The sequence below is a fragment of the Ahaetulla prasina genome, chromosome 4 (assembly GCF_028640845.1).
Source record: "Ahaetulla prasina isolate Xishuangbanna chromosome 4, ASM2864084v1, whole genome shotgun sequence".
NCBI lineage: Eukaryota > Metazoa > Chordata > Lepidosauria > Squamata > Colubridae > Ahaetulla > Ahaetulla prasina.
The window spans coordinates 20,156,122-20,182,179 of NC_080542.1; the positions used below are offsets into that span (position 1 = coordinate 20,156,122).

A 26,058-nucleotide genomic window follows, 5' to 3' on the forward strand; every position below is an offset into this window, starting at 1 on the left:
GCCAACTAGAGCGTTTCTTCTCCGGTGCCGCCCTGGCTTGGTTGGGCGGCGCCGGCGTTAGCGGCACTGGCATCGGTCGTAGACGGAAGATGACGCCTGGATGTTGGCAGCGGAGTTCCCCCCCAGGTGGAGCCGAGATGGAGCCCATGGAGTCTGAAATTGGAGGACTTGCTCTTTCCCCCCCCCCCCGACCACTCTTGGATTACCCATAGAATATCATCGACCTCAATTTGTTGCCATCGGCAGCCAAATTATTGGCTGCAATTTTCGAGGCTCGATGGGGATTGGGGTGATCTGTTGCGGTGCTGAGTGACTGAATAATGCGGTGACTATTTCATCTACCACCTGAGACTGAGACGGATGTTTATCGACTTTTCCCACCCGGAGATATCCTGACTGTCTAAGATGGGTCTGCTTGCCGTGTTTTCTTTCATCATGCGGACATTTTCAGCGGCTGACCTTCTTGCCCTGCGAGATTCCCCTCCCTCGTGGGTTTGGCCCTCCACATTGAGGGCCCATCTTGAGGACGGGTTTTGGAACCCCGAGAGGTGGCATGCCAAGAATAGGAGACTTAGGGGATTTTTAATCAACTGTTTTAACCGATTTTTTAAGGGGAGTTTTAATGGGAATTTTATGGGGAGGGTGGAAACTGACGGGTTTGGGTTCGGGGGGGAGGGGTTAAGGGTGGGGAGGGAAACCCGTCGGGGAGAGAGCCAAGTCCAGTATGCGTTCGCGGCATTAAGTTAGGTCCGAGGGAGGTGGGGGAGGGTTTTGTTCCAGCTTATCAGGGTTCTGCTATTGATATGGTAAGCGGGAGAGGCAGATATGGCGGAAGGGGTGGGGGCACATCAGGTTTTGGGAGTACCCCCTCGCTATTTAAGAGCGATTGCGTGCTCCGGCCCCCCTGCTTCTTCCCGTTCCCCGGGTGGCCAGAGTACTCGGGATTTGGGCCTCCGGCTGATGTTATGCAATGCAAGGTCCGTGGTTAACAAAGCCCCCCTGATCTCAGATCTAATTCAGGAGGGGTCCACGGACGTTATGGGCATTACAGAGATCTGGTTGGGCACGGAAGGGGGGGGTCCCCTAGTGGAGATGTGCCCACCAGGTTTCCGAGCATTCCATCAGCCGAGGGCCCAAGGTAGGGGTGGCGGTTATTATTAATGAAAGCCTAGAACTGAGGGAGACCACTGTGCCTCAGATAGCTGGTTGTGAATCCCTCTATGTGAAGTGGGGTCGTAGGACTCAGGTGGGCTTGCTGATCACGTACCTGGGTCCTTGCTGCGTGACAACAGCCCTGCCCGAGCTGTTGGAGTTGTTGGCTGGGTTGGCAGTTGAAACCCCTAGACTGTTGGTCATGGGGGATTTCAACTTGCCATCAACTGGTGTGGCATCCTCGACGGCTCGGGAGTTCATGGCTTCCATGACGGCCATGGACCTGACTCAATTAGTGGACAGCCCTACCCACATCGGGGGAGGCACTCTAGATTTGATTTTTGTCTCTGGTCAGTGGGCGAATGATCTGATTTTAAATGATTTAGTTATTGAGCCTCTGTCATAGTCAGATCATTCTCTTCTTCGTCTGGACTTTCGGACTGCTACTCACCACCGCAGGGAGACGGAACCAATGCGTTGGTTCCGTCCTAGGCGCCTGATGGACCCAGAGAGGTTCCTGACGGAGCTTGGGCCGTTTCCCGAGAACCTGGCCCGCGGCACGACTGAAGAACTAGTCGCGGCCTGGGAACAGGCCGCAGCTGGAGCTTTGGACCCTGTTGTGCCTTTGCGGCCTCTGACCCGGCGCAGGTCTCAACCAGCTCCTTGGTTCTCCTAGGAGCTGAGGGAGATGAAACGCCGGAGAAGATGCCTAGAGAGTGTCTGGAGATCCAGCCATTCTGAGGCTGACCGGACACTAGTTAGGTCCTATAGTAGGATCTACCTAGTGGCATTGAGGGAAGCGAAGCGTTCTTACGTTTCCTCCCTCATTGCATCGGCAGATAACCGCCCGGCCGCCCTGTTTTGGGTCACCCGCTCTCTCCTTCAACAGGAGGGGCGGGAGGACCCACTACAAGGGCGTGCCAAGGAGTTTAACGGTTATCTATACGATAAAATCGTTCAGCTTCGAGATGGATTGGATCGAAATTGGGTAGATCCAGGCGAGAGTTTCGAGACTCGTCTTGTTGAGACCGTTTGGGATAGTTTTGATCCTGTAACTCCCGAGGACATGGACAGGTTGCTGGGAAGGTTGAATGCCACCACATGTTTACTGGACCCGTGCCCCTCCTAGTTGGTGCTGGCCACGCAGGAGGTGACACGAGGCTGGCTCCGGGGGATTACAAATGCTTCTTTATGGGAGGGGGTCTTTCCCACTGTCTTGAAAGAGGCGGTGGTGAGACCTCAAGAAGCCTTCCCTGGACCCAGCTGTTTTAGGAAATTACCGTCCAGTCTCCAACCTTCGTTTTACGGTGAAGGTTGTAGAGAGTGCGGTGGCACGTCAATTACCCCAGTACCTGGATGAAACCGTCTATCCAGACCCGTTCCAGTCCGGCTTCCGGCCCGGATACAGTACGGAACAGCCTTGGTCGCATTGGTGGATGATCTCTGGAGGGCCAGGGATAAGGGTTACTCCTCGGCCCTGGTCCTATTAGATCTCTCAGCGGCTTTCGATACCATCAACCATGGTATCCTGCTGCGCCGATTGGAGGGGTTGGGAGTGGGAGGCACCGTTTATCGGTGGTTCTCCTCCTACCTCTCTGACCGGACGCAGACGGTGTTGACAGGGGGGCAGAGATCGACCCCGAGGCGCCTCATGTGTGGGGTGCCGCAGGGATCGATTCTCTCGCCTCTCCTGTTCAACATCTATATGAAGCCGCTGGGCGAGATCATCAGTGGTTTTGGGTGAGAAACCAACTCTACGCTGATAATATACAGCTGTACTTTTCCACCCCAGGCCATCCCAATGAAGCTGTCGAAGTACTGTCCCGGTGTTTGGAAGCCGTACGGGTCTGGATGGGGAGGAACAGGTTCAAGCTTAATCCCTGCAAGACAGAGTGGCTGTGGATGCCAGCACCCCGGTACAGTCAGCTGCAGCCGTGGCTGACTGTTGGGGGCAAGTCATTGGCCCCGATGGAAAGGGTGCGCAACTTGGGCGTTCTCCTGGATGGACGGTTGTCTTTCGAAGACCATTTGACGACCGTCTCCAGGAGAGCTTTTTATCAGGTTCACCTGATTCAGCAGTTGCACCCCTTCCTGGACCGGGATGCCCTATGCACGGTCACTCATGCTCTCGTGACCTCTCGCTTGGACTATTGCAATGCTCTCTACATGGGGCTCCCCTTGAAGAGCACCCGGAGACTCCAGTTAATCCAGAATGCAGCTGCGCGGGTTATAGCGGGAGCGGTTCGGAGCTCCCATGTAACACCCATCCTGCGCAGACTGCACTGGCTGCCTGTTGTCTTCCGGGTGCGCTTCAAGGTTTTGGTGACTACCTTTAAAGCGCTCCATGGCTTAGGACCAGGATATTTACGAGACCGTCTACTGCCATCTTCTATCTCCCAGCGACCGGTGCGTTCTCACAGAGAGGGACTCCTTAGGGTGCCGTCAGCCAAACAATGTCGACTGGTGGCCCCCAGGGGGAGGGCCTTCTCTGTGGGGGCTCCTACCCTGTGGAACGAGCTTCCCCCTGGACTTCGTCAACTATCCGACCTTCGGACCTTTCGCCGCGAACTTAATACTTATTTATTCCATCTAGCTGGACTGGCTTGATTTACAAATTTTTAATTTACTTTTATGGGTTTTAAATTTTTGTAAATTTTTATAGAGTGTTATTGTATTTTAAATTTTTGGCCAATTGAATAAGTTTTTTAAGGGGTGTTCTTAATATTATATGTATTGTTTCTCTTTGTATTTTTATTCTGGCTGTGCACCGCCTTGAGTCCTTCGGGAGAAGGGCGGTATACAAAGTAAAATATTATTATTATTATATTATTATTATTATTATTATTATTATTGAAGTGGTATAGGGTTTCCTGCCTGGGCAGGGGGTTGGACCAGAAGACCTCCAAGGTCCCTTCCAACTTTGTTATTTTATTCTATTCTAAGTTCCACCCCCTCTGTCATTGTAGCCTAAACACTTTTTTCCTGGGCTATGCCAGATTCCAGCTGCATTGTTCCCTCCACTTTGGGCACAGCGCTTGGGAGTTTCTGGGACCTGGGGCAGACCATGATAGGGTAAATGAGCGTGTCTGGCAGGGCTCCTGTTTCAGCAGAAATTATTATGAATTCCTCCTCCAAATCTTGCAATGAAAAGATCCGAAGACAGTTTTGCTTTCATTTCATTTTTATTATAGTTTGGACAATCATAAGGAGGGGGGGTGGCAGAAAACAACAACAAGCAGATCAGCAAAAAAGCCACGTCCACTACTTGATTGCAGCAAGGAGAAGAGATGCAAAACATGATTCCCACACCTGCTCTCCAATACTGATCAAATCTAAACACACAGATTGTTCCCTCAGCAAAAGGGACTCCAGTGACAGATGAGACCCCTGGACGGTTCTTACTGCGCAAAGGGCTACATCAGGGGCTCCTGGTCTCACAGAAGAAGCACGTTGCTTTCCCCAGTCCCTCCCTTTGGACCAACACCATTAATGTGATAGCAACCCACCTAAATCCAGAGCAACCTTCCAGGTATAATCAGGGAATCATGTCCCATCGATCCAAAATTCAGAGTTCCCCAAGTTCTTGTTCCCTAGAAAGTCAGTCTCTTCTGTGCACAAGGAACCCAAAGGAGGACTCTAACCATTGGCTGTCCTCTCCCAATGGGGCAAGGATGAGGTTCGGTTCTGGGTAAACCCCACCTCCCGCCCCCTCAACATCCCTCACCCCTCCTGTTTCACAGGGGTTAGAGGGTGTCTTTCTGGGAGGAAGGGTCTTCCACAGCCGAGGACGGGCCCTCCTCTCCTTCTGTGTTTTGCAAGGCCATCTGGATGGCCTTTGGGACATTTTCAAAGAGAGCAGCCCGATTCTGTTGCTCACCCTTCTTGACCCAGTGGCCGTAGATTCGGAAGGCACAAGCGTCAATCAGTTTGCGCACCCCCCTGTGGGCATAGGGTTCGTACAGCAGCAGCTCCTTCGTGACTGGGCGCACCCGACGGTAGTTGGAGTAGATGCGGATGGAAGCCCGCACCGCCCACACAATGACCTGCAATGGGGCAAAAGAGGAAGAAGTCACAACAGATCACAAGGCGGAGAGAAAGCAGCAAGGAAGTTCATAAGTAAGCATTATCTTGGAAAAAAGCATCTCCCCCCATAAGATCACAGATCATTCAGTGAGCCATTTTGAAATGTCTCCTACACCCAGAAGTGTTAAAAGCAAGTATTCTCAAAAGAAGCCATGTTTGGCCTTAACTTCAATCCAAAACCATTTTATTTTGTTTCTGGAGCAGTCAAAAATATCTGTTTTGTGGTCAATACAAAATACCCTTTTAGGAATGAAGAATGGAATAAAGATGACTTAAATGAATACATATTTTATTTTTATTTATTTGTAATTACATGAAATAACTCTTACCCTGAATTTATGTAAGGGACTGAAATGTCGCTGTTCCTTTCCGTAGCGCTGGAAAAAGGGGTGCTGCAGCGCCTCCTCAGCAGTCAACCTTTCAACGGGATCTACTTTCAACAGTCGGGAGATCTGCCAAAGAAAAAAGGGGGAGGGGGCTCCTAAGAAGCATTCTGGGAAGAGAAGCCTGTTGATGGATTCTGACATGGAAAGGGAGGAACTGGGAAACAACCTGATGATTTAAACAAGTATTGATTTGATTTCCCATACCCACACCGGCCCCCATTCTGTCTGTCGGGCTAGGCAGACCAGCATGAGCTACAAAAAAGCTAAGTACCGGAATCTAAGTACCTTTGGGAGTCCATCATAACTTTGAAATGTCACTAAGAGACCAGTCACAAGTGGAGGATTACCATCTAGAGCAGGGTTCTCCAACCTTTCTGGGTTAGTGGCCCGAGGGCAGAGGGAAAGGAACATTTATGCGCATGTACGAACAGAGCAGCACAAGACCGTATGAATGGGGCTGCAAGATCACGCAAACAAGACTATGAATGTGTACATGTGTGCGCGATGCTCACCGCCACGCTAACACCAATGTGACGCTCACCGCAGCACTAGCGTGAGTGGGAGGGGTATGGTTATCCATTCAGGCAGCCTGGTTGCCAACAGGCCACGGCCCGGTAGTGAGCCAAGGCCCACAGATTGGGGATTCCTCCTGTAGAGTTTGGGATATCAAAGTCCACTCCACTTTAACGAGCTCCAACTTGGAAGAGCTGCAGCCTTTTCATTTCTCTCCATTACCACACGAGGCAATGATGCTGCTGCCTTACCAAATCCTTGACTGTGTCCGATCGGTCGTCCCACTCTGGAGAACCAAAGTGATATTGGCCTTCCATGATCATCCGCAGCATCAACATCTGCTTCCGATGCCAAAAAGGGGGTGAACCAGCCAGGAGGGTGAAAAAGATGACGCCACAGGCCCAGCTGCAGGGAAGGAGATTAATGGTAGAGATTATTTGTAAACCAGGGTTGGAGTGTGGAGTCCTTGGTGCTCTCTGAGCCTGGTTGTTTCCTTGCAGATGTTTCATTATCCAACTAATCACCAGGACAATGAACAGTAAACAACAGCCTAATCAAGGAACCATCAAAAACACTCCCAACAACCCTGACAGGGCAAGTCACTGGTAAATAAACAGAGCGCAAACTCCACTCCCTTCTAAGACTGATGATGACACTTTGTTGGGTAATGAGACGTCTGCAAGAAAACAAGCTCAGAGAGCAGCACCAAGGACCCCAAAGGTAGGAGATTATTCTTGAATGCCCCACTCCACTTTGACTGGCAGGTGAGAACAATCGTAGTCCAGGATGTCTGATGCTCAGCAGGTTGAGGATTCTGCTGACCCCATCCCATTCCCTAAGTATAACTTACAGGTCCACTTCCTTTCCATAACCAGGGTGAGTCTCGTCCATGGAACATTTCAATATCTCAGGTGCCAGATATCCAGGCGTACCACATAACTCTGCAGGGAACAGTCACAGAGTCAGATAAATGCAAATTGGGAGATCTTTTCCGAACAAGAAAGATGGATTCAATAGCCTATGAAAAGATGCCCACAGAAGCTGAGCTTTCCTGCCTGCCTTGTGGCTTAACAGAAAACTGCTCCATGGGGCAGTTGGGAAGGCCTCCCTCCACCGTCTCTACTTCCCCAAAGATACCCCCTGGACGGGACCCCCCGCCTCACCACGCAGTTTTTCTCCAGGCTTCAAATGGCAGGAGAAGCCGAAATCGGACAGTTTGATGCCGAGGTCATCATTCATGAGGATGTTCTCCGGTTTGAGGTCTCGATGGACGATGTAGTTTTCATGAAGGTAGCTCACGGCCTCCAGGAGGTCTCGCATGATGCACCTGAAAGAAGGCAACATGGAGGCCAGGGCTGTTGCAAGGACCAGGTCTTGGAGCCCTCGAAAAACTAGCAAGGAGGAGGGCCCATTAACTTATGTGACAAGAACTTTCCACTTATCTATGCCCAACAGTAGATCTTCGGTTTACCTGGTCTCCTTTTCACTAAAGGTTACTTTCTCTGTAAGGTAGTCAAAAAGCTCACCACGTCTCATTCTGCAAGGAAAATTAAGAGTCTGAAAGCAGAACGCTCCCTTTTTTGTATTTATTTATTTATTTATTTTATTTAGTGTATGGCTCTCTTTCTAATAATTACAATTTAATGTAGGGTTATACTGACAGCTTTAAGATGTGTGAACTTCAACTCCCAGAGTTCCTCAGCCAGAATATCATTTTATTTCCCACCCATTTGCAAACGTTTGTTACTTACAAATCAAAGACTAGGAACACGAACGTGGATGTCTCATAGGAATCTATAAGAGTTACTGAAGAAAAAGAAGAATTGTCACTTATGTCATAACGGCTTCAGTGTTCATAAAATGGCACTTGTATCTAATGGCAGAATACAAAGACAGGTAGACCTTAATTCATGACCGCAATTGAGCCCAAAATTTTGGTTGCAAGCCACTGCGGTCATTAAGCAGGTAACCATGTGACCTGATTTGATTTTATGACTGCTGACATCTATTCTTTACAAACCTGTTGAGTAATTTTGGGCCAATCACCAGAAGACTGAGCTCTAGTCCTCTCTTAGGCATGAATACTGGTTGGGTGACTTTGGGCCAGCCATTCTCTCTCAGCCCTACCCACCTCACAGGATTGTTGTTGGAGGGAAAATAGGAGGAGTAAGAAGTACAGGCAGTCCTCAATTTACAACCACTATTGAGTCCATGTTTCTAAGTGAGATTTTTCTTAAGTGAATTTTGCCCCATTTTACAACCTTTCTTGTCACGGTTGTTAAGTGAATCATTGCAGTTGATTAAAAGCAAATATGTAATAAATTTGGTGTAGAGAGAGGGGTGCTGAGGGGATGCAGATGGGACAGCCACACTCACTGATGTAAGGATGACCAGAGACTTGGCGCAGAATTACAATCTCTTTGCTGGTTGATAAATGAACTTCTTCTAGCTGCTGGGGAGTCATGTGCTCCGGGGTTACTTCAATAATCTTCACTGCAAACTCCTGTCCCGTCTGCTTGTGTATACATCGTCGGACCACACTGCTTACTCCTCTGCGAGTGAGATGAGCAAATGATGTGCAGAAAAATCAACTTTCCAGAAACACTAATGTGTCCCAGTATGGGAAAAATAAACTGAAGTATTTCCACACCTCCAAGCCATTCCATTGCATCACATCCCTTCTCCCGTCTAGCCTCACCTGCCAATTATATCCTTAGGATCGTATTTCTGGTAGAACTCCTTGGCTCCAGCCCAGTCTGGAAGCTCGTCATCCAAGATCGCGTCTCGTGTCATTTTATTGCAGGGATGTGAAGCTGCGTGTACCAATTCAGTTTCTGAAATGCACAAAGAGGCAAAGGGAAATCTGTCAAAAGCCCTTTCTGGACTCAACTGCTCCTTGATTTGCATGCACAAATCTAAGAGGAGACGTAGGTGGGGAAAATCAACCTACGTGAAGGCAGCCTCGGGGGCAGATATCCCAATGCATACATGGCTTTCGTGGTAGATTTCATGGAAGAGACAAAGGAAAATGACTTAATTGGATGGAGGAGACTAATCCCCTTTCTAAAAATTTCAGGATGGATTTTAAGACATAGGGTAACACCCAAGGTGCTCTCCACTACAGTCAAATGGAGCTGCTTTGGGTTTACGAACAAATAAAACCCTCCTTTGGGTTTACAAACAAATAAACAATCAATCAATCAACATTTTGCATCCCTGGGCTGCAATGGGATGGATTCCCCGTTCCTGTGAGCAAATCAGGGCAAAATAAAAAGCCTCGTGCATTTTTTCCCCTCCTAGGGAGCAAAAATGGCACAAAGATTTGACACACACAACATATACAATATAGGAAATAATGGGATTAGAGGCATGACCAAGCAAAGATATCCCTTTGGAATATCCCATTAGAATATTCCACATAGGTATCTACCTCTACAATTCCGCATTGTGCCCAGAGAGTTACATCTTCTTCCTAATGTCTGCTTTTCCATCCCCCTGGAATTCTTTACTTCTAGACCTCTAAAAATTCATTCCAGAGCCTCGTTTTAGCCTCATCACAATCTTAGAATTGGAATCTAGACCTCCGCTCAATAAAGATGTGAATCTTGCAGATGCTTCCTTAGAAGTATATGGGGGTTTTTTCCCCCAAGAAAAGATGCATAAACCTGACAATATTGTCTAATGAGAGATCCTTGGTGCTATCTGAGCTTGGTTGTTTTGTTGCAGACATTTCATTACCCAAACTAGGTAACACTACAGTTGCACTGATGATGTTACCTAGTTTGGTTAATGAAACATCTGCAAGAAAACAAGCAAGTTCAGAGACCACCAAGGACCCCTCATTTCAACCCTTACAAATAGTCTCCTTTATTAGTTATTTCTAATAATATAGTAAATCAAATTGGCTCCGAGAGCATTCTACTTACTAGTATAGCTTTCTCAACTTCACGCCCTCTGGAACTGTTAGACAATAACTGTCGAATACAAATATCTGTTTGTCACATTTGCTAAGAAATCTGTGAATTGTAATTCCAAGATTTCCAAATAATACCATGAAAAAGGGGAAGACATCCCAAGGTGTTCATTGGTTGGGCTGCTGAATCTACAGGCTGAAATTCTCCACAATTTAGGGTATTAAAGGGTATTAGAAGGGCACCTCCCATCTCTAACCACTATTGGTGGTTTGTTTTTTTGTTGTTTGTTTGCTTTTTAAAAAATGATAGCAAGAAACCTGCTTTACGGATCTGAATTCAGTACACGAAAGTATATAAAACCTACAGGATTTTATCTAGAGTATGGCATCATTTCTATTTTAGGGGGGAAGGAGGGAGTGGGGTACGGGAGGAGGAAAGGAGAGGGGGAGGGAGAGATGGATATGTGCCGCTTTTCCCAGCACTTGGTCCTTGCTTTCTAAGCATAACCTATAATACCGGCCTACTTTCCAAGGTTGTTGCAAAACTTACTCAGAAATCAAGGTATCACGGGCGATGCCATCCGTCGGGACACCTAAAGACAGAACACAGAAAGCGAAGGGTTATGTTACAAAACGGGCAGAGGCTGCTCTGCGGTGAAAGCTCCATCCACGCATCCATGCATCCATCCCCCCCCCTACACACACCCCAGATTCGCTAAGCCACGATGAGAAATGCACTCTGCGCGTTCTCAGAAAACTCTCGCTTTGCATTTCAGGTCCGTGCCCTATCAGCGGCAGACAAGGGTTGAGCGACTCTTCCGAGCCCCCCACGATGCACCGACCATTACCCGCCTCTCTGCGGCGAAAGCTCCATCCATGCATCCATCCCCCCCCACACCCAAGATTCGCTAAGCCACGATGAGAAATGCACTCTGCGCGTTCTCAGAGAACTCTCGCTTTGCATTTCAGGTCCGTGCCCCATCAGCGGCAAACAAGGGTTGAGCGACTCTTCCGAGCCCCCCACGATGCACCGAACATTACCCGCCTCTCCCGGCCCAGAAGCCCCGTCCGCTCACCTCCTCTTTGCTTCTCCGTCTGCGTTGGGGGGGATTTGTCTGGCGTTATGCAATCAACCTCCGCGCGAAGAGACGCCCCCCAAACGCTCACCTGGCGGCCCTCCGCTTTAATTGAGTCTATGACCCCGCCCTCTCCCGCGTACGACGGCTGCCGGCAACTCCCGGGCCCCGCCCCTTCGATCGGATTGGTACGCGCTCCTTCGATGCCGCGGGGTGTGGCCCGAGAGATCAAAGGGATCCGCGCGGACTGGCGAGAGCGGCGCCCAATAGCCAGGCGAAAACAGAGCGGAGGGAGGGAGTTAGGGCTGTCTAAAGAGCAGAAGCCAATCACATGAAGAAGAAAAAAGGAGGAGGAGGGGGGAAAATGGAAAGGCGAAGATTAAAAAGAGGAAGCGCTGTTTCCTATCCACCGCCCTCGACGGGAGAAAGCTCAGCCAATCAGAAGGGAAGGTTGTTAAGGTGTGAGTAGGTTGAACCAATCGACTGCTGGTTTGGATAAAGGAGCGAGAGGCGGTGCGGCTCGGTAAACAAACTTGGGGGAAAGCTTATCCAATAGGAAAAGGGAAGGGGCGGGTGCTGGGCGAAAGGGTTATTCTAGGTTTAATGATAGCCAAAGGAAAGGTCGAGAGGCGGTGGCGGGCGGGGCGGGGGAGATTTATCCCACGCCCTTCTTCAAGGCTTGGTCACATAATCACACAGGACAGTGTTATTACACATACGCGCACACACAAAGGCACACAACCAGTAGTGGGATTCAAATAATTTAACAACCGGTTTTCTGCCCTAATGACCGGCTGGGTGGGCGTGTGACTGGGTGGGCGTGTGACTGGGTGGGCATGGCCAACTTGATTGGTCTCTCCCTTAGGAAATTTCTCCTTAGTCCAACGCACAATAAAATAGCACCGTTCCAATATTGAGAATACAATAGAATAACAGAGCTGGAAAAGAGCTTGGAGGTCTTCTAGTCCAACCCCCTGCTTAGGCAGGAAACCTTACACCACTTCAGACAAATGGTTATCCAACCTGTTCTTAAAAACGTCCAGTGTTGGAGCATTCAAAACTTCTGGAGGCAAGTTTTTCCACTGATTGATTATTGTAACTGTCAGGAAATTTGAGAGGCTCCTACAAAAATGAGGGAGTCACTCTATTTTCCAAAGCACCAAAAAGCACAATAAGAAACAATGGATGGAAACTAACCAAAGAGACAAGCAACCTAGGATTAAGGAGAAATTTCCTAAAGTTAAGACCAATCAACCAATGGAACAGCTTGTCTTCAGAAGTTATGGGTGCTCCATCACTGGAGGCTTTCAAAAAGAGTAAGGGAAGTACACCCCACAAGAACAGTTCCAGGGACCACTGAACCAATGTAGAAAACTTAAAACAGCCATTCTTTTTTTTAAAAAAAAGTCAAAATCCCAAAGCAAACTCACTAGCCAAGGGAAACTAAGACCAGCTGCTCATGCTAATTGAAAGCCATTAACCCTTCCAACTCTATTATTCTATGTTCTTAATGTTCTAAATTGGGTGCTTTACAGTAGAAGCAATACAGCTGGCTGGACCACACATGCATTAAATTCGTAGCCTGTATGATCAAGCTGCATCATTGTCCCATCTTGTATCTTTTTCCCCCCAGGAAGAAATAAAAAAGTAGCAAACAGTGCAGCAGTTATAAAAGGTCTTGGGGAACTCCAGGGAGTATCAGATGATCACAGAAATGTTACTTAATACCCTTTATAATGAAAATGTTTGTAATCTTGTCCTTCTTCCTGAATGGAAGAGGTTAATCCTATCCCTAGATGGGTGATTGATGGATTTCCTGGGTGTTTCTCTGCTCTAATCCTGTCAAGTTTCTGTTGTTTATTGAGGTGTATGCATTCCAGCTGCAACTGTTAAGTGGTTCTTGGCTGTCTGCCCGGAGGTATTAACTGAAGGGAGAGAGAAGGAAAAAGAATCTCTTGCACTTTATTTTCAGCTGGTTCTCTGAACTGCATAAGCAATTAATTTGGGCAAATTAGTTTGGGCAAACTGGTGAAAACCGGCTGAACCCCACCTTTGCACACAATCCACTGTAGCTGGACTCTCTGCGCAGTTCACGAACCTCATGACCTTCTGAAATAGATTAGGATGGGTAGCTCAAGATCAATGTGTTTGCCTCATATCTGCAGCCATCTAAATCTGGGCTTCCTACTGATTGGGCCGATTTTCCTCCACCTTATGCTATGCAAATAACAGGAGTGGACCTGCATGGGAATTATGGGAATTTGAATCCTGAGAGGGGCTATCAGGGTAAGAAGAGTGCTCTAACTACTATGCCATGATGCAGCCTGACGCCTTAAGAAAGCAATGTAGCTATTTTTAATCATTTTTCATCCAAAAGGGACTTCCACTTTCCGGTTTTATCTGTACAACATCCCTCCAAGATGGACCAGGACTAAGATTGAAAGTCTGGTCTGAGGTCACCCAAGGGATCTTTTTAAATGGGGCAGGATTTGAATCCAACTCTCTCCCCCCCTTCCCCTCCCCGCCCATTCTACACTTTGATCTTCATGCTGCCTTCTTTATCTTTATCCTTCTGGTCTTAGCTACTTTTTACAGATGCACAATTAAGAGCGTTTTAATGAACTACATCTCTGCTTGATTTGGTGGCAGCAGTGCCTTAGATAGAAAGTCCATATAGAGTAATAAGGACAACCAAGAAGATTATAGGAAGCTCACTTCTCATCATTCAGGATACTGTTTATAAGTGCTACGCACTTAGAGCTCAAAGCATTGTTAGAGACCCCACGCACCCACTTTACGGTCTGTTTCTGTTGCTCCCCTCTGGGATAGAAATATTCTTCAAAGTATTTCTAGCAGGACCACCAGATTCTGCAACAGCTTCATTCCCTATGCCATTCATCCAGTAAACTCACAAGATTCATTTTTCTCGCCATGTAGATGTATATATCTGAACAAGATTGTGTTGTTTTGCCATGTCATATAATACATGTGGGTATAATTTTAAACGTATTTATTTTGTGTTTATGTAGTGTATATTGGAGGTGGTGGCCCTTTGAGAGCTGTATGCAATGAAATTTCATTTTAATGTATGCCGATTAGTGTATATTCAAAGTGACAATAAAATTATTTTAAGTCTAAGTTATTTGTGCCACCCACAAGAGGTAAAAAGGAGATTGCTGAAATAACCCCTCATTGAAGCTTTCTGCCCCCTTCATCAAAGACAAACTACTTTTGGCAGAAGGGGTGTGTGATTTCTTTGTACACAAATGACATGGTCTGGCCTGAAGCACACAATAATTCAAATCATTTGTATGCCAAATAAAGTTGGCTTTCTTTTTTCCAAACTCACTCTTTCACTGTCAGGGGTTTTCTACAGTGGGTGTGTATATTTTTCCACCAGGAAAGAGCATTTCATGAAAGAGAAATATTTCAATCAAGTACAGGTGCTTCTGGGAATCTGCATCATATGGCAATCCTGGCTAGGAATGATGGGAGGTGTATCCAACATCTAGAGTACATCAAATGGAGAAGGATAACAGATGGAACTAGCTAGGCATCTTAACATCGAGTGGAACAAATCCTTCTACATGGTCTGCAGGAGAGAGAAAAAAAACGACATCCGCCATTTTTCCCATATATGGAGCCAACTCAATGAAGAAAGTGTCACCATGAGAAATACTTCAGTGCTCGCTTGGCTTAATCCAGCTGAAGAAACCACGATAGTCAATATGGATTCTGGAAGCCCAAAATCACCAAATGATGTGGCTCATCATTCTGCTTTAGATATGAGGTAAGACAGGAGGACTAGTAACGTGGGGATCAGAATAAGAAGGGAAACCCAGACAATGATACTCAGGCAAGACAGAAGCCGAGATTTCCGAGCCCAATGAAGTGCTGCTTTCTGGCAATGGGCCTTTTGCTTTTCATTAGCCTAAAGGAGCAAAAAACAGCTTTGTTATTCACTTCGGATGTAGATTAAAGATACCAGAAATCATTCATTGTAAGGAAAACATTCTTCTTAGCTTGACTTTTCATACATTATATACATTACCTGCTGAAATGCTTGATATAGGTCTCAGAATTCTTGTCTCTTCCCTAGGGAATTGCCATGTTTGTACAACACGCTGAATCACAAATAGTTCATTCACAGGTCAGCTGAGCATGCTGGGTTAGAGCCTATGCTTAGTTTAAGACTCATTGTCCCATTAAAATCAAAACGCTGGATTCAGTCAGGGAATTTTCACTCAACTAACCATAGGTAACCTGTTATGCAAATGTCCTTGGCCTGTATTTCTGCATATTGATCCTAAATCTAGAGTCCAGATGGGCAGACAAACCTAAATAGGTCAAGGAAGGAGCTGGGCCTTTTTTTTTTTCCTCAGGTAAGACATCAAAATATGTTCCTATCTTGTTAGTTGCTTGGAAATGTTTACAAGACCAGTTTTAAAGATATGCATTCTACCCACACCATATCTTTAAAGTCAACGCTTCCAACGCTTTCCACCTGCTTCCACCTGACAAAGAGGCTGGTGGGGAGTTTCCAACCACCTGAGTTCAACCAGGACATTTCTTTCCTGCAGGTATTGCAGAAGAGCAGTGTTGGCCTAAGGTGGAGAAAAAAAACAGAAAGCTCCAGGTAGCACCTTCTTACACTCACAAAATTGATTAAAAGGCCTACATTTTTGCAAGCTGCTCAAATAAAACTTGTATGTCATACATTTTAAGTCAAGTTGAATTTTGATTGGGTAACAATCAATTGGGTAAGATTTGGGTGTTCCAAATCTTAAAAGACAATGCAGTGAAAGTGCTACACTCAATTTGTCAGCAAATTTGGAAAACTCAGCAGTGGCCACAGGATTGGAAAAGGTCAGTTTACATTCCAATTCCAAAGAAAGGCAATGCCAAAGAATGTTCAAACTATTGCACCATTGCACTCATTTCACATGCTAGTAAAGTTATGCTTAAAATCCTACAAGCTAGGCTCTAGCAGTATGTGGATCGAGAACCACCAGAAGTACAGGCAGGATTTCGAAGAAACAGAGGAACTAGAGATCAAATTGCCAACATACGCTGGATACTGGAGAAAGCTAGGGAGTTCCAGAAAAACATCTACTTCTGCTTCATTGACTATGCTAAAGCCTTTGATTGTGTGGATCACAACAAATTGTGGCAAGTTCTTAAAGAGATGGGTGTACCAGACCATCTTATTTGTCTCTTGAGAAACCTGTATGCAGGTCAAGAAGCAACAGTGAGAACTGGACACGGAGCCATTGATTGGTTCAAAATTGGGAAAGGAGTCCGGCAAGGCTGTATACTATCGCCCTGCCTATTTAACTTATATGCAGAGCACATCTGAGAAAGGCGGGGCTGGATGAATAAAGTTGGAATTAAGATTGCCGGGAGAAATATCAACAACCTCACATACCACTCTAATGGCAGAAAGCGAAGAGGAACTAAAAAACCTTGATGCGGGTGAAGGAGGAAAGTGCAAAAGTTGGCTTGAAACTCAACATTAAGAAAACTAAGATCATGGCATCCAGCCCTCTTAATTCCTGGCAGATAGATGGGGAAGAAATGGAGGTAGTGACAGATTTTATTTTCCTGGGCTCCAAGATCACCGCAGATGGGGACTGCTGCCAAGAAATTAAAAGATACCTGCTCCTGGGGAGGAAAGCTATGGCAAATCTAGATAGCGTACTAAAAAGCAGAGACATTACCCTGCCAACAAAAGTGCGTATAGCCAAGGCTATGGTTTTCCTAGTTGCAATGTATGGCTGTGAAGGCTGGACCATAAGAAAGGCTGAGCACCAAAGAATTGAGGCCTTTAAACTCTGGTGCTGGAGAAGACACCTGCGAGTCCCCCGGACTGCAAGGCAAACAAACAAGTCAGTCCTAGAGGAGATCAACCCTGACTGCTCTTTAGAAGGCCAGATCCTGAAGATGAAACTGAAATGAAACTCCAAGACTGAGTGGCTGTGGATGCTGGCATCCTGGTACAGTCAGCTGCAGCCATCGCTGACTGTTGGGGGCGAGTCATTGGCCCCAATGGAGAGGGTCCGCAACTTAGGCGTTCTCCTGGATGGACGGTTGTCCTTTGAATAACATCTGACGACCGTCTCCAGGAGAGTTTTTTATCAGGTACACCTGATCCGCCAGTTGCGCCCCTTTCTAGACCGGGATTCCTTATGCACGGTCACTCATGCCCTCGTCACTTCTCGCCTGGACTACTGCAATGCTCTCTACATGGGGCTTCCCTTGAAGAGCACCCGGAAGCTCCAGATGGTCCAGAATGCAGCTGCGCAGGTGATAGAGGGAGCTACTCGTGGCTCCCATATAACACGGCTCCTGCGCGAGCTGCACTGGCTACCTGTGGTCTTCCGGGTGCAATTCAAGGTGTTGATTACCACCTTTAAAGTGCTCCATGGCTTAGGACCTGGTTATTTACGGGACTGCCTGCTGCTACCGGTAGGGAGGGCCTTCTCAGGGTGCCGTGAGCCAGACAATGTCGGCTTGCGGCCCCCAGGGGAGAGCCTTCTCTGTGGGGGCACCTACTCTCTGGAATGAGCTTCCCCCAGGACTTTTGACAGCTTCCTGACCTCCGGACCTTTCGCCGCGAGCTGAAGACATATTTATTCTGCCGCGCAGGGCTGGCATAAAATGATTAGTAATTTTAATGGGTTTTTTTATGGTTTTTAGGGGTTTAGTGTGTATTTTAATTTATGGCCAAATTGAATAGGTTTTTTAATGGGTTTTTTAACTGTATATTGATTGTATATTGTATGTTTTATTGTGTTTTTACCTGGCTGGAAACCGCCCTGAGTCCTTCAGGAGAAGGGCGGTATAGAAATTAAATAATAATAATAATAATTATTATTATTACTACTACTACTACTACTACTACTACTACTATTACTATTATTATTATTATTATTATTATTATTATTATTATTATTATTATTATTATTATTATTATTATTATTATTATTATTATATACATTGGCCACCTAATGAGAAAGAAGGACTCACTGGAGAAGAGCCTAATGCTGGGAAAGATTGAGAGCAAAAGAAGAACGGGGTGATAGACAATGAGGTGGCTAAATGAAGTCACTGAAGCAGTTGGCTTGAGCTTAAATGGACTACAGAGGATGGTAGAGGATAGGAAGGTCTGGAGGAACGTTGTCCATTGGATCACGATGAGTCGGACACGACTTCGCAACTAACAACAACAACAAACGTGTTCCAATAAAAATTCAGAAAATTCAGATTTACCCAGTTTGGGTTAATTTATTCTTCTTGAGGCTAAACTAATGCAGGATTTCAATAGGGTTGGACAAGGCAGGGCGGGGTAAATAGGTTGGTTACCCAGGTGCAAATTAAATGTGAGACAAATTTCATACAAAAAAAACCAACCCCTTTTAATTAAAAGTCTAAAATATTTTTAAAGAAAATAACACTACGGGTCAAATGTAAACATAGAAACATAGAATCATAGGGTTCGATGGGACTAGAGGGTCTGGATGGGGAGGAACGGGCTCAGACTCAATCCCTCCAAGACTGAGTGGCTGTGGATACCATCATCCCGGTACAGTCGGCTGGTTCCATCGCTGACTGTTGGAGCCGAATCACTGGCCCCTATGGAGAGGGTCCGCAACTTGGGTATTCTCCTGGATGTTCGGCTGTCGTTCAAGGAACATATGACGGCCGTCGCCAGGGGAGCCTTTTATCAGGTACACCTGATCCGCCAGTTGTGCCTCTTCATAGACCAGGATTCCTTGTGTACGGTCACTGACGCCCTCGTCACTTCCCGCCTGGACTACTGTAATGCTCTCTACATGGGGCTCCCCTTGAAGGGCACCCAGAGGCTCCAACTGGTCCTGGTCCCTCTATCAACTGGTCCCTCTATCACCTGCGGCTGCACAGGTGATAGAGGGAGCCACTCGTGGCTCCCACATAACACCTCTCCTGTGCAGGCTGCACTGGTTGCCGGTGGTCTTCCAGATGCAATTCAAGGTGTTCGTAACCACCTTTAAAGCGCTCCATGGCTTAGGACCGAGCTATTTATGGGACCACCTGCTGCCACCGATAGCCTCCCACCGACCTGTGCGCTCCCACAGGGAGGGTCTCCTCAGGGTGCTGTCAGCTAAACAATGCTGGCTGGCGACCCCAAGGGGGAGAGCCTTCTCTGTGGGGGCACCTACCCTCTGGAATGAGCTTCCTCCGGGGTTACGATCACTCCCCGACCTCTGGACCTTCTGACGCGAGATCAAGACCCTTTTGTTTCACCACGCAGGGCTGGCCTAATGTGTTAATGGTTTTTAGTTAGGGTTTTATTTATTATTGTTTTAATTAGTTTTAATGTTTGCCAAAATTGAATTAGATTTTTATAGCGTTTTTTAACCTTATTTATGAATTATTGTTTTACGTTGGCTATAAACTGCCCTGAGTCCTTCGGGAGAAGGGCGATATAGAAATTTAATTAAATAAATAAATAAATAAATAAATAAATTCTAGTCCAACCCACTGCCCAAAGCAAGAGACCTTATACCATCCTGGATAAATGCATGCCCACATTTTTCAACTGATTAATGGTTCTCACTGTCAGAAAAATTCTCCTTACTTCTAGATTGGATCTCTTTTTCATAAGTTTCACTTTGAGAAACACTGGTTTATAACTTCCCACATTGTGAACTGATAAATAAATCAGCTTGAATGTCCAACAAAACACAATTTTCTCTCTTACCATGGATGAGCATAAAAATTAGCAAGATTAGAACACCAGGGAGGTGTTAATAGATTGAACGGCCACTGAATATTTGCGGGGGGCGGGATTAATATTAAAAACCCAAAGATGCTGAGAAAGAAAGGAGTCTTTTTTGGGCTGACCAAATTTTGATTGACTGTTGAAGAATGTAATGGGAAACTAGGTAGAAAAAGAATCGCTTTGAAGGAACTACCCAGAGTCACTTAGGTCAGATGGGTGGTATAGGAATTTAATAAATACTTACATACTACAAAGAGGAAGCAGCCAGAGTAAGTAATGTTTTGTCATGGGTTCCACCATAAGGTTGATTTTTGCTTTCCTCCTGCCCTGAAGGAATATTTTGGCCATTGTCTTCCAGCCATAAAAAAAATGAAGCTGTTTGGTTCCATTGTCAATTCTTGTGAAACCACAATGTAATTGAATGTTCTCCCTTAAAAACATCCCTGAGCTGCACATTGTCAGAGCAGGATCAGTGGTGGCCCAAGCCTTTTACCAGGATTATAAACTTCCCTCTAGTTTTATAGGAAATCTTGTCCCCCTCAATTAGTTCCGCTTGTCTTGGATAAGCCTTTAAGCGATCTTAGGACAAAAACAAGAGTCTTAAAAATTAATTTGTTTCTTCTAGCATTACAGCCCACTTCATGAGAGGCCTAGAGTACCTTCCTTAGAGGAATGTGGATCTATGCTTTTATAAACCTTAAAGCCCATGGAATGCAACAGCTTTCCTCAGTTCTGGAATTTGATACTTTTGCAAAATATTGATCAGACTTTGCTATCCAAAGGTAGCCTGGGAATGAACATCAGCTCCGGGATAGTTATTTTTCACATCTCATTGAGGAATATCTTGTCCCACCATTCAAATCCCACTCTATTATCCTCAGTTGTCGAGAATTCTATTAGCCATACTACTGTATTTTTCGGACCATAAGATGCACCAGAGTATAAGACGCACCTTAATTTTTGGGGAGGAAAATAAGAAAAAAACTGATTGGGGGTGGACTGGCCTCCCGGAATACCCACTACCAGCTGTTGCCAGAGGTGAACTTTAGCAAGAGGTTCGTTGGTTGTGAGCTCTGTGCCTTGCTTTTTTTTCAGCCTCTGAAATTTCCATTTCAGAGGCTTTTTCACAGCCTCTGAAACCTCAGTTCCAGAGGCTAGGCAGGGCTACATTCGGACTATAAGGCGCACTCAGATTTTCACCCTGTTTTTGGGGGTAAAAAGGTGCATCTTATACTCCGAAAAATATGATAGGTATCTTGCGAAAATCTTGGTTTTCGGCTTTGGGAAATAGAACACAATTCACTCCTTTCTCCTTTGTATGTAATTAGGTCTACTAGATGAAGTGATTAGCCATCAACTTTAGTAAGAGCTAAAGTCTTTTCTCTATATGCTACTAGAGACACATCATAGGTGATTTTATAGCGTGTGGGCTTTTCTTCTCTCTGGTAATGATGGCAACAAGGGGCAAAAGTGATGAGGATAACACTTTATTGGCGTGGGTTCTAAATACTGTATTTTTCAGAGTATAAGATGCACCGGAGTGTAAGACGCAGCTTAGTGTTTGGGGAGGGAAATAGGGGGGAAAAAATCTGCCTACCAGGTATTCATTTGGCTAGCGTCCTTAGTCTGGTCAGCTTCAGCACATTAGTTTGCTGGTTTTGAGCACGTGCATGCTCTTTTTATCCCCCGCTCGGGGATAGAAAACAGCTTCTAAAGCACAGCTGAGTGTCAGAGGAAGCAGGCATAGCTGAGTGTCAGAGGAAGCAGGCACAGCTGAGTGTCAGAGGAAGCAGGCAAAGCACAGAAGATCGTTTCACTCGCTAGCACCTCATTAGGGCTGGAAAAAAGCATTAAAAAAGCTACATTCGGAGTATAAGACGCACCCAAATTTTTAGCCTCTTTTGGGGAGGGGGGAATGTGTCTTATACTCCGAAAAATACGGTACTTCTTTTTTGGATCAGTACATATATTTGGGAAGGAAAGGATCATACCCTTATTAAATAAGAGAGGTGTACATTACTTTTCTTAAATCTCCAGGAATTATTTTTCCAAAGAAAATTGGACTCGATGTGTTTTCTTTCTCATTTAGGGAACACCGAACATAGACATTAATTTTATCACCACCTTCCCAGCCAGCTTTTCCCATATGGGAAATCACTCACCTTCACTGCATAGATCAGTGCCAGGACCCCAATGCACGAACAGCCACAGATGATGCTAGCTATGGCCAGGTTGCGCAATCTGTGCACATTCAAAGCAGGGGGCTTGCCAGGGTTGTCACTCTCCAAGGTGTCCGGTCCTACTATCCCTCTGCTCTCCCCTTCATTGAGGACCCCCATTTCTTCATCCATGACTAAAGGACACACCACCAAGTTGCTGAAGAAAAAACAAAAAGGCTAGAGAGAAGATGGGCTCCAGCACGAATACAAAAGCTCGGAAGACTAAACCTCTGGTCCCGGTGACTGATCCAGAAAGGATTCTGCAACATTATCCTGGGACGCGTATATTCGCCTTCATTTGTAAAAAGTCAAAAAGCTAGACGCTTTTGCTGTTTCAGTGATTCACATTAATTATTCGAGGCATCAGGATATTACAGAAGTCCAAGGTAGTGAGTCTAATTAAAGAGGCCGGAAGTGTGAATGTCTTCATTTCATATGGGAGACCCAATTTCCAACTCTGTGTCTTGGTGTGGCATGGAGAAGAACCATATCATCTTGGCGTCAGTCTTCTTTAATCCAAGCTCTTGTGTCTTGAGCTGAGCAAATGGTCACAAAATCAGACAAGGCAGAACAGTACCAAGCAGACAACTTTCTCCACAAACGGAATCTACGAGATCAAGATTATGAGAGCTTTTTGACTGGGTCTTTCATTCTGCTCTTTTGGTGAAGGTAGGGAAGAGAGGAACAGAAGAAAACAAGCTTTAATAAAAGACTCACAGCCGGCAGGACTCGCTCCTCTCTTGATGTTTACTGTTCTTCTGAACACCTTTTTCCTGGTTTTCTCCGGCTGTTATGTACTCACACGCCCACCAGTTTCGCCTATCTTGGGTTGGGTTCCTGCTGCTTTCTCCATGAAGTCATGTTTGAATCATTCCGGTTGAGCTTGTGGCTTCCGTCTTCTGGGTGCTGCCGTTTTGATAGGAAATGGTCCAACTGGAAATCTCTGCTAGGCTATACAGAAAGCTGAGTGAGAAAGACTTCTAAGCTGCCTTCAACTGAATGATTGATGGAGCCTGGTAGATAAGAGGGAATATTCAGAGCAATATCTCCTAGGAAGGGTGGGTCAATGAAGAGGAAATCATGTGATTTAAGGGACAGCAGCTGGCTTGCTTAACCAAGTAAGCTTAGCAAGAGCAATAGGGCTTATACACCACTTTGTTGTACTTTACAGCCCTCTCTAAGTGGTTTAAATAGTCAGCATCAGGGGTGAAATGCTCTGAAGTCTGCTCCCAGTTCACTTCGCTACCGGTTTGCTTTGCGCACGCATGCGCAGTGCACACCAAACTTTCTGCAAAGGTTAAGTAGAACAAGGGAGGGAACAGCTGTCCCGTGTGATTTAGATTTGCTAGAAAGCAGGATTTCCTGCTTTCTAGAGAATATAAAATTGAGGGCACAGCTGATTGTCGGAAATATCTGTTCACCTGTCAGCAGCAATTTTTTTACTACCTGAACCAGTTGCATTTTTTACTACCAGTTCAGGTGAACTGGTCCAAACCGGTAGCATTTCACCCGTCAGCATATTGGCCTCCAACCATTTTGGTTCTCATTTTACCATCCTCGGAAGGATGGAAGGCTTGAGCTGGTGAAGATAGAACTCCTGGCAGTGAGCTGCATTAGCTTGCAATACTACATTCTAAGCACCGCACCACTGGGGTAGAATGCAATATTGCAGACTAATTCTGCCGCACAGCCTGGAGTTCAATCCTGAAGGGGCTCAAGATTGACTGAGCCTTCCGGCCTTCCAAAAGGAAAGGTAAAATGAGGAACCAAATTGGTGGGCGGGGTGGCAATATACCGATACCAATATTGTAAACTGCCTAGTGTGTTATACAGCATTATATGGGGCACAATATATGTCAAAGTGCTATTAATGGATGTTCCCTTTATTATTTCTCATCTTTCAGTGTTTATCAATGAGAGTGTTCAATTTGCTTCATGAAGTACTTACCCTACTGCAGATATGCTCAAATTCAAGTTCAGGAACAGAGAAAACTGAGGCAGGATATTTTTTTTTCTGGCTCCTTTCTTCTTAGCCTGGGACTTCCTCCTCTTTGGACAGTGCCATGAACATACTCAATTCCATTCAACCATCCCTTGTTAGACCCTTCTTTTCAGGCAAGTAGCAAGGTCAATGAGATGAAAAGGGAAACTAAACTGCAGTTTAGAAAGAGCTCCATCAAGGACACTCGACTGCAATCCTGAAGAACCACACCAGGTTCTATCAAGTAATGCCTGCACACTGAGGAACAAGTTTGCCTACATTCCTAAGCTAGCTATTACAAAGCTTGCAACAAAGCTATGTGCCGAATAATTTATTGCTTCCTTTTAGCGCATATTAGTTTGGTTTGGTTGTTTGATTTTGTTCCTGGCAGACTTGGTTACTAACATTAACACAAAGTATCCCCCCCCCACATTCCTTCCAGTGTGGGCCAGCCTTTTCCAATGTGCTGCCCCAGTGGGCTGGAACTATCGCCCCCTACAACCACCATTTTCTTGACCGATATCTAAATATTTCCTGTTTTGGTTTATAGTAATGGGAACCTGCAGCGTTCAAATAATGGACCACAACTCCTATGATCATCACCCATGGTCCTGCTAGCATCATAGAATCACATGGATAGAGGCAGGCTCCTGCTCTTAGGTTAAGACTCACCAGAGGATCTCTTGAGAAACCACCATCCAGGCTCAATAAATTCACTTTTCGTGGCAGCTTGGGTGACAACTTATGAGGTCAGAAAATTCTTCCCAACATCTATTTGAGAGGACTTCACATTATTTTAATTCAACTGGGTTATGGGCTCGACTTGTGGAACATGAGAGGAAATCTGTTTTTCCCCTTACATGACAACCTTGGGAGCTCAAGACTGCAATGCTCTCTCCCCATGATTGCCTCTTCTGCAGGTGAGACAGAGACTTCCTCCCCGATTTAGCACTGATACCCTTTTAGCTAAGACAAATGTGTTCCATCTCAGCCATGCTTGCCAGCAAAGGGAAGTCAGCTATAGTGTAGGTGGGTAGTGTAGTCAGTTAAGTGTAGATGGGCATAATTTTTCTTCTCTGAACAGTTTCCTGCCTCCCCACAAGAACTAATCCAGTGCAAGGAAGCACATTTTACTTAAAAATACCGTTTCCCGCAAAATAAGACATCCCCTGATAATAAGCCCAATCAGGCTTTTGAGTGCATGGCAATAAGGCCAAGTGCTTATTTCAGGATTCAAAAAAATATAAGACAGGGTCTTATTTTTAGAGAAACACGGTAGCGTCTTCCTAAGGAGAATGTTTCTAAATGAATTGTGTGGACAAAGGATGGGAATGTACAATTACAACAGGCAGATCAGTTGGTCTTCCGTCTGGCTTTTCTATCTCCCAGTTATTTATTTAGTACATTTATATTCCATTATGATATTTTACATAATCTTGGTAGCAGGATATAAAGGCACTAAATAATCAGTTAGGTTACAATGAAAGTGCTGTCATACAAAATGTTGTATCTGAATGTGACACATCATCCACTTCTATTCCCAAATGGTACCGGTAGTCCTCAACAACTGAGCCCAAAATTTACGTTGCTGTGTGAGAAATTAATTAAGTAAGTTTTGCCCCATTTTACGACATTTCTTGCCACATTTATTAAGTGAATCACTGCAGTTCTTAACTTACTAACACAATTCTTAAGTGAATGTGGCTTCCCCATTGACTTTGTCAGAAAGTCATAAAAGGGAATCACACTGCAACTGTCATAAATATGAACCTTTTGGCAAGCTTCTGAGTATAAATCACGTGACTACAGGGATGCTACCATCTAAGCACAACCTTTACATTTAAACTGCAGGTATGCTAAAATAATAGGCTTGGCCACCAAAGAAAACTGCCTATTTTGCTTAAGCTAGTTCAAAACATTCTTAAAGATCGATCTCATCCTGGGCACCCTTTTTTTGAACTATTATCATCTGGC

At 45.6% G+C, this 26,058-nt stretch overlaps 2 protein-coding genes across 8 annotated transcripts; both read right to left on the reverse strand.

The window, feature by feature from the left end:
* Window positions 1-4,326: 4,326 nt before the first annotated feature.
* PHKG2 (phosphorylase kinase catalytic subunit gamma 2) lies at window positions 4,327-14,597 on the reverse strand. 7 transcript variants are annotated; one of them, XM_058179454.1, is made up of 13 exons: window positions 14,473-14,597; window positions 10,598-10,640; window positions 10,061-10,108; window positions 9,085-9,126; window positions 8,833-8,968; window positions 8,511-8,686; window positions 7,886-7,940; window positions 7,606-7,671; window positions 7,298-7,461; window positions 6,985-7,075; window positions 6,386-6,539; window positions 5,565-5,687; window positions 4,327-5,195 (listed from the first exon to the last, which is right to left on the reverse strand). In XM_058179454.1, exons 4-13 carry the CDS (start codon window positions 9,122-9,124, stop codon window positions 4,896-4,898), a joined length of 1,305 nt encoding a protein of 434 aa, XP_058035437.1. In that variant the 5' UTR covers window positions 9,125-9,126; window positions 10,061-10,108; window positions 10,598-10,640; window positions 14,473-14,597; the 3' UTR covers window positions 4,327-4,895. The 7 variants fall into 7 exon arrangements, with proteins under 7 accessions (XP_058035437.1, XP_058035435.1, XP_058035438.1 ...); XM_058179452.1 differs by lacking the exon at window positions 14,473-14,597 and adding an exon at window positions 11,124-11,525; XM_058179455.1 differs by lacking the exon at window positions 10,061-10,108.
* On the reverse strand, window positions 14,427-24,458 carry TMEM265 (transmembrane protein 265). Its single transcript, XM_058179468.1, has 3 exons — window positions 24,052-24,458; window positions 22,047-23,116; window positions 14,427-15,054 (listed from the first exon to the last, which is right to left on the reverse strand). Exons 2-3 carry the CDS (start codon window positions 22,233-22,235, stop codon window positions 14,893-14,895), a joined length of 351 nt encoding a protein of 116 aa, XP_058035451.1. The 5' UTR covers window positions 22,236-23,116; window positions 24,052-24,458; the 3' UTR covers window positions 14,427-14,892.
* Between the last annotated feature and the right edge of the window lie 1,600 nt (window positions 24,459-26,058).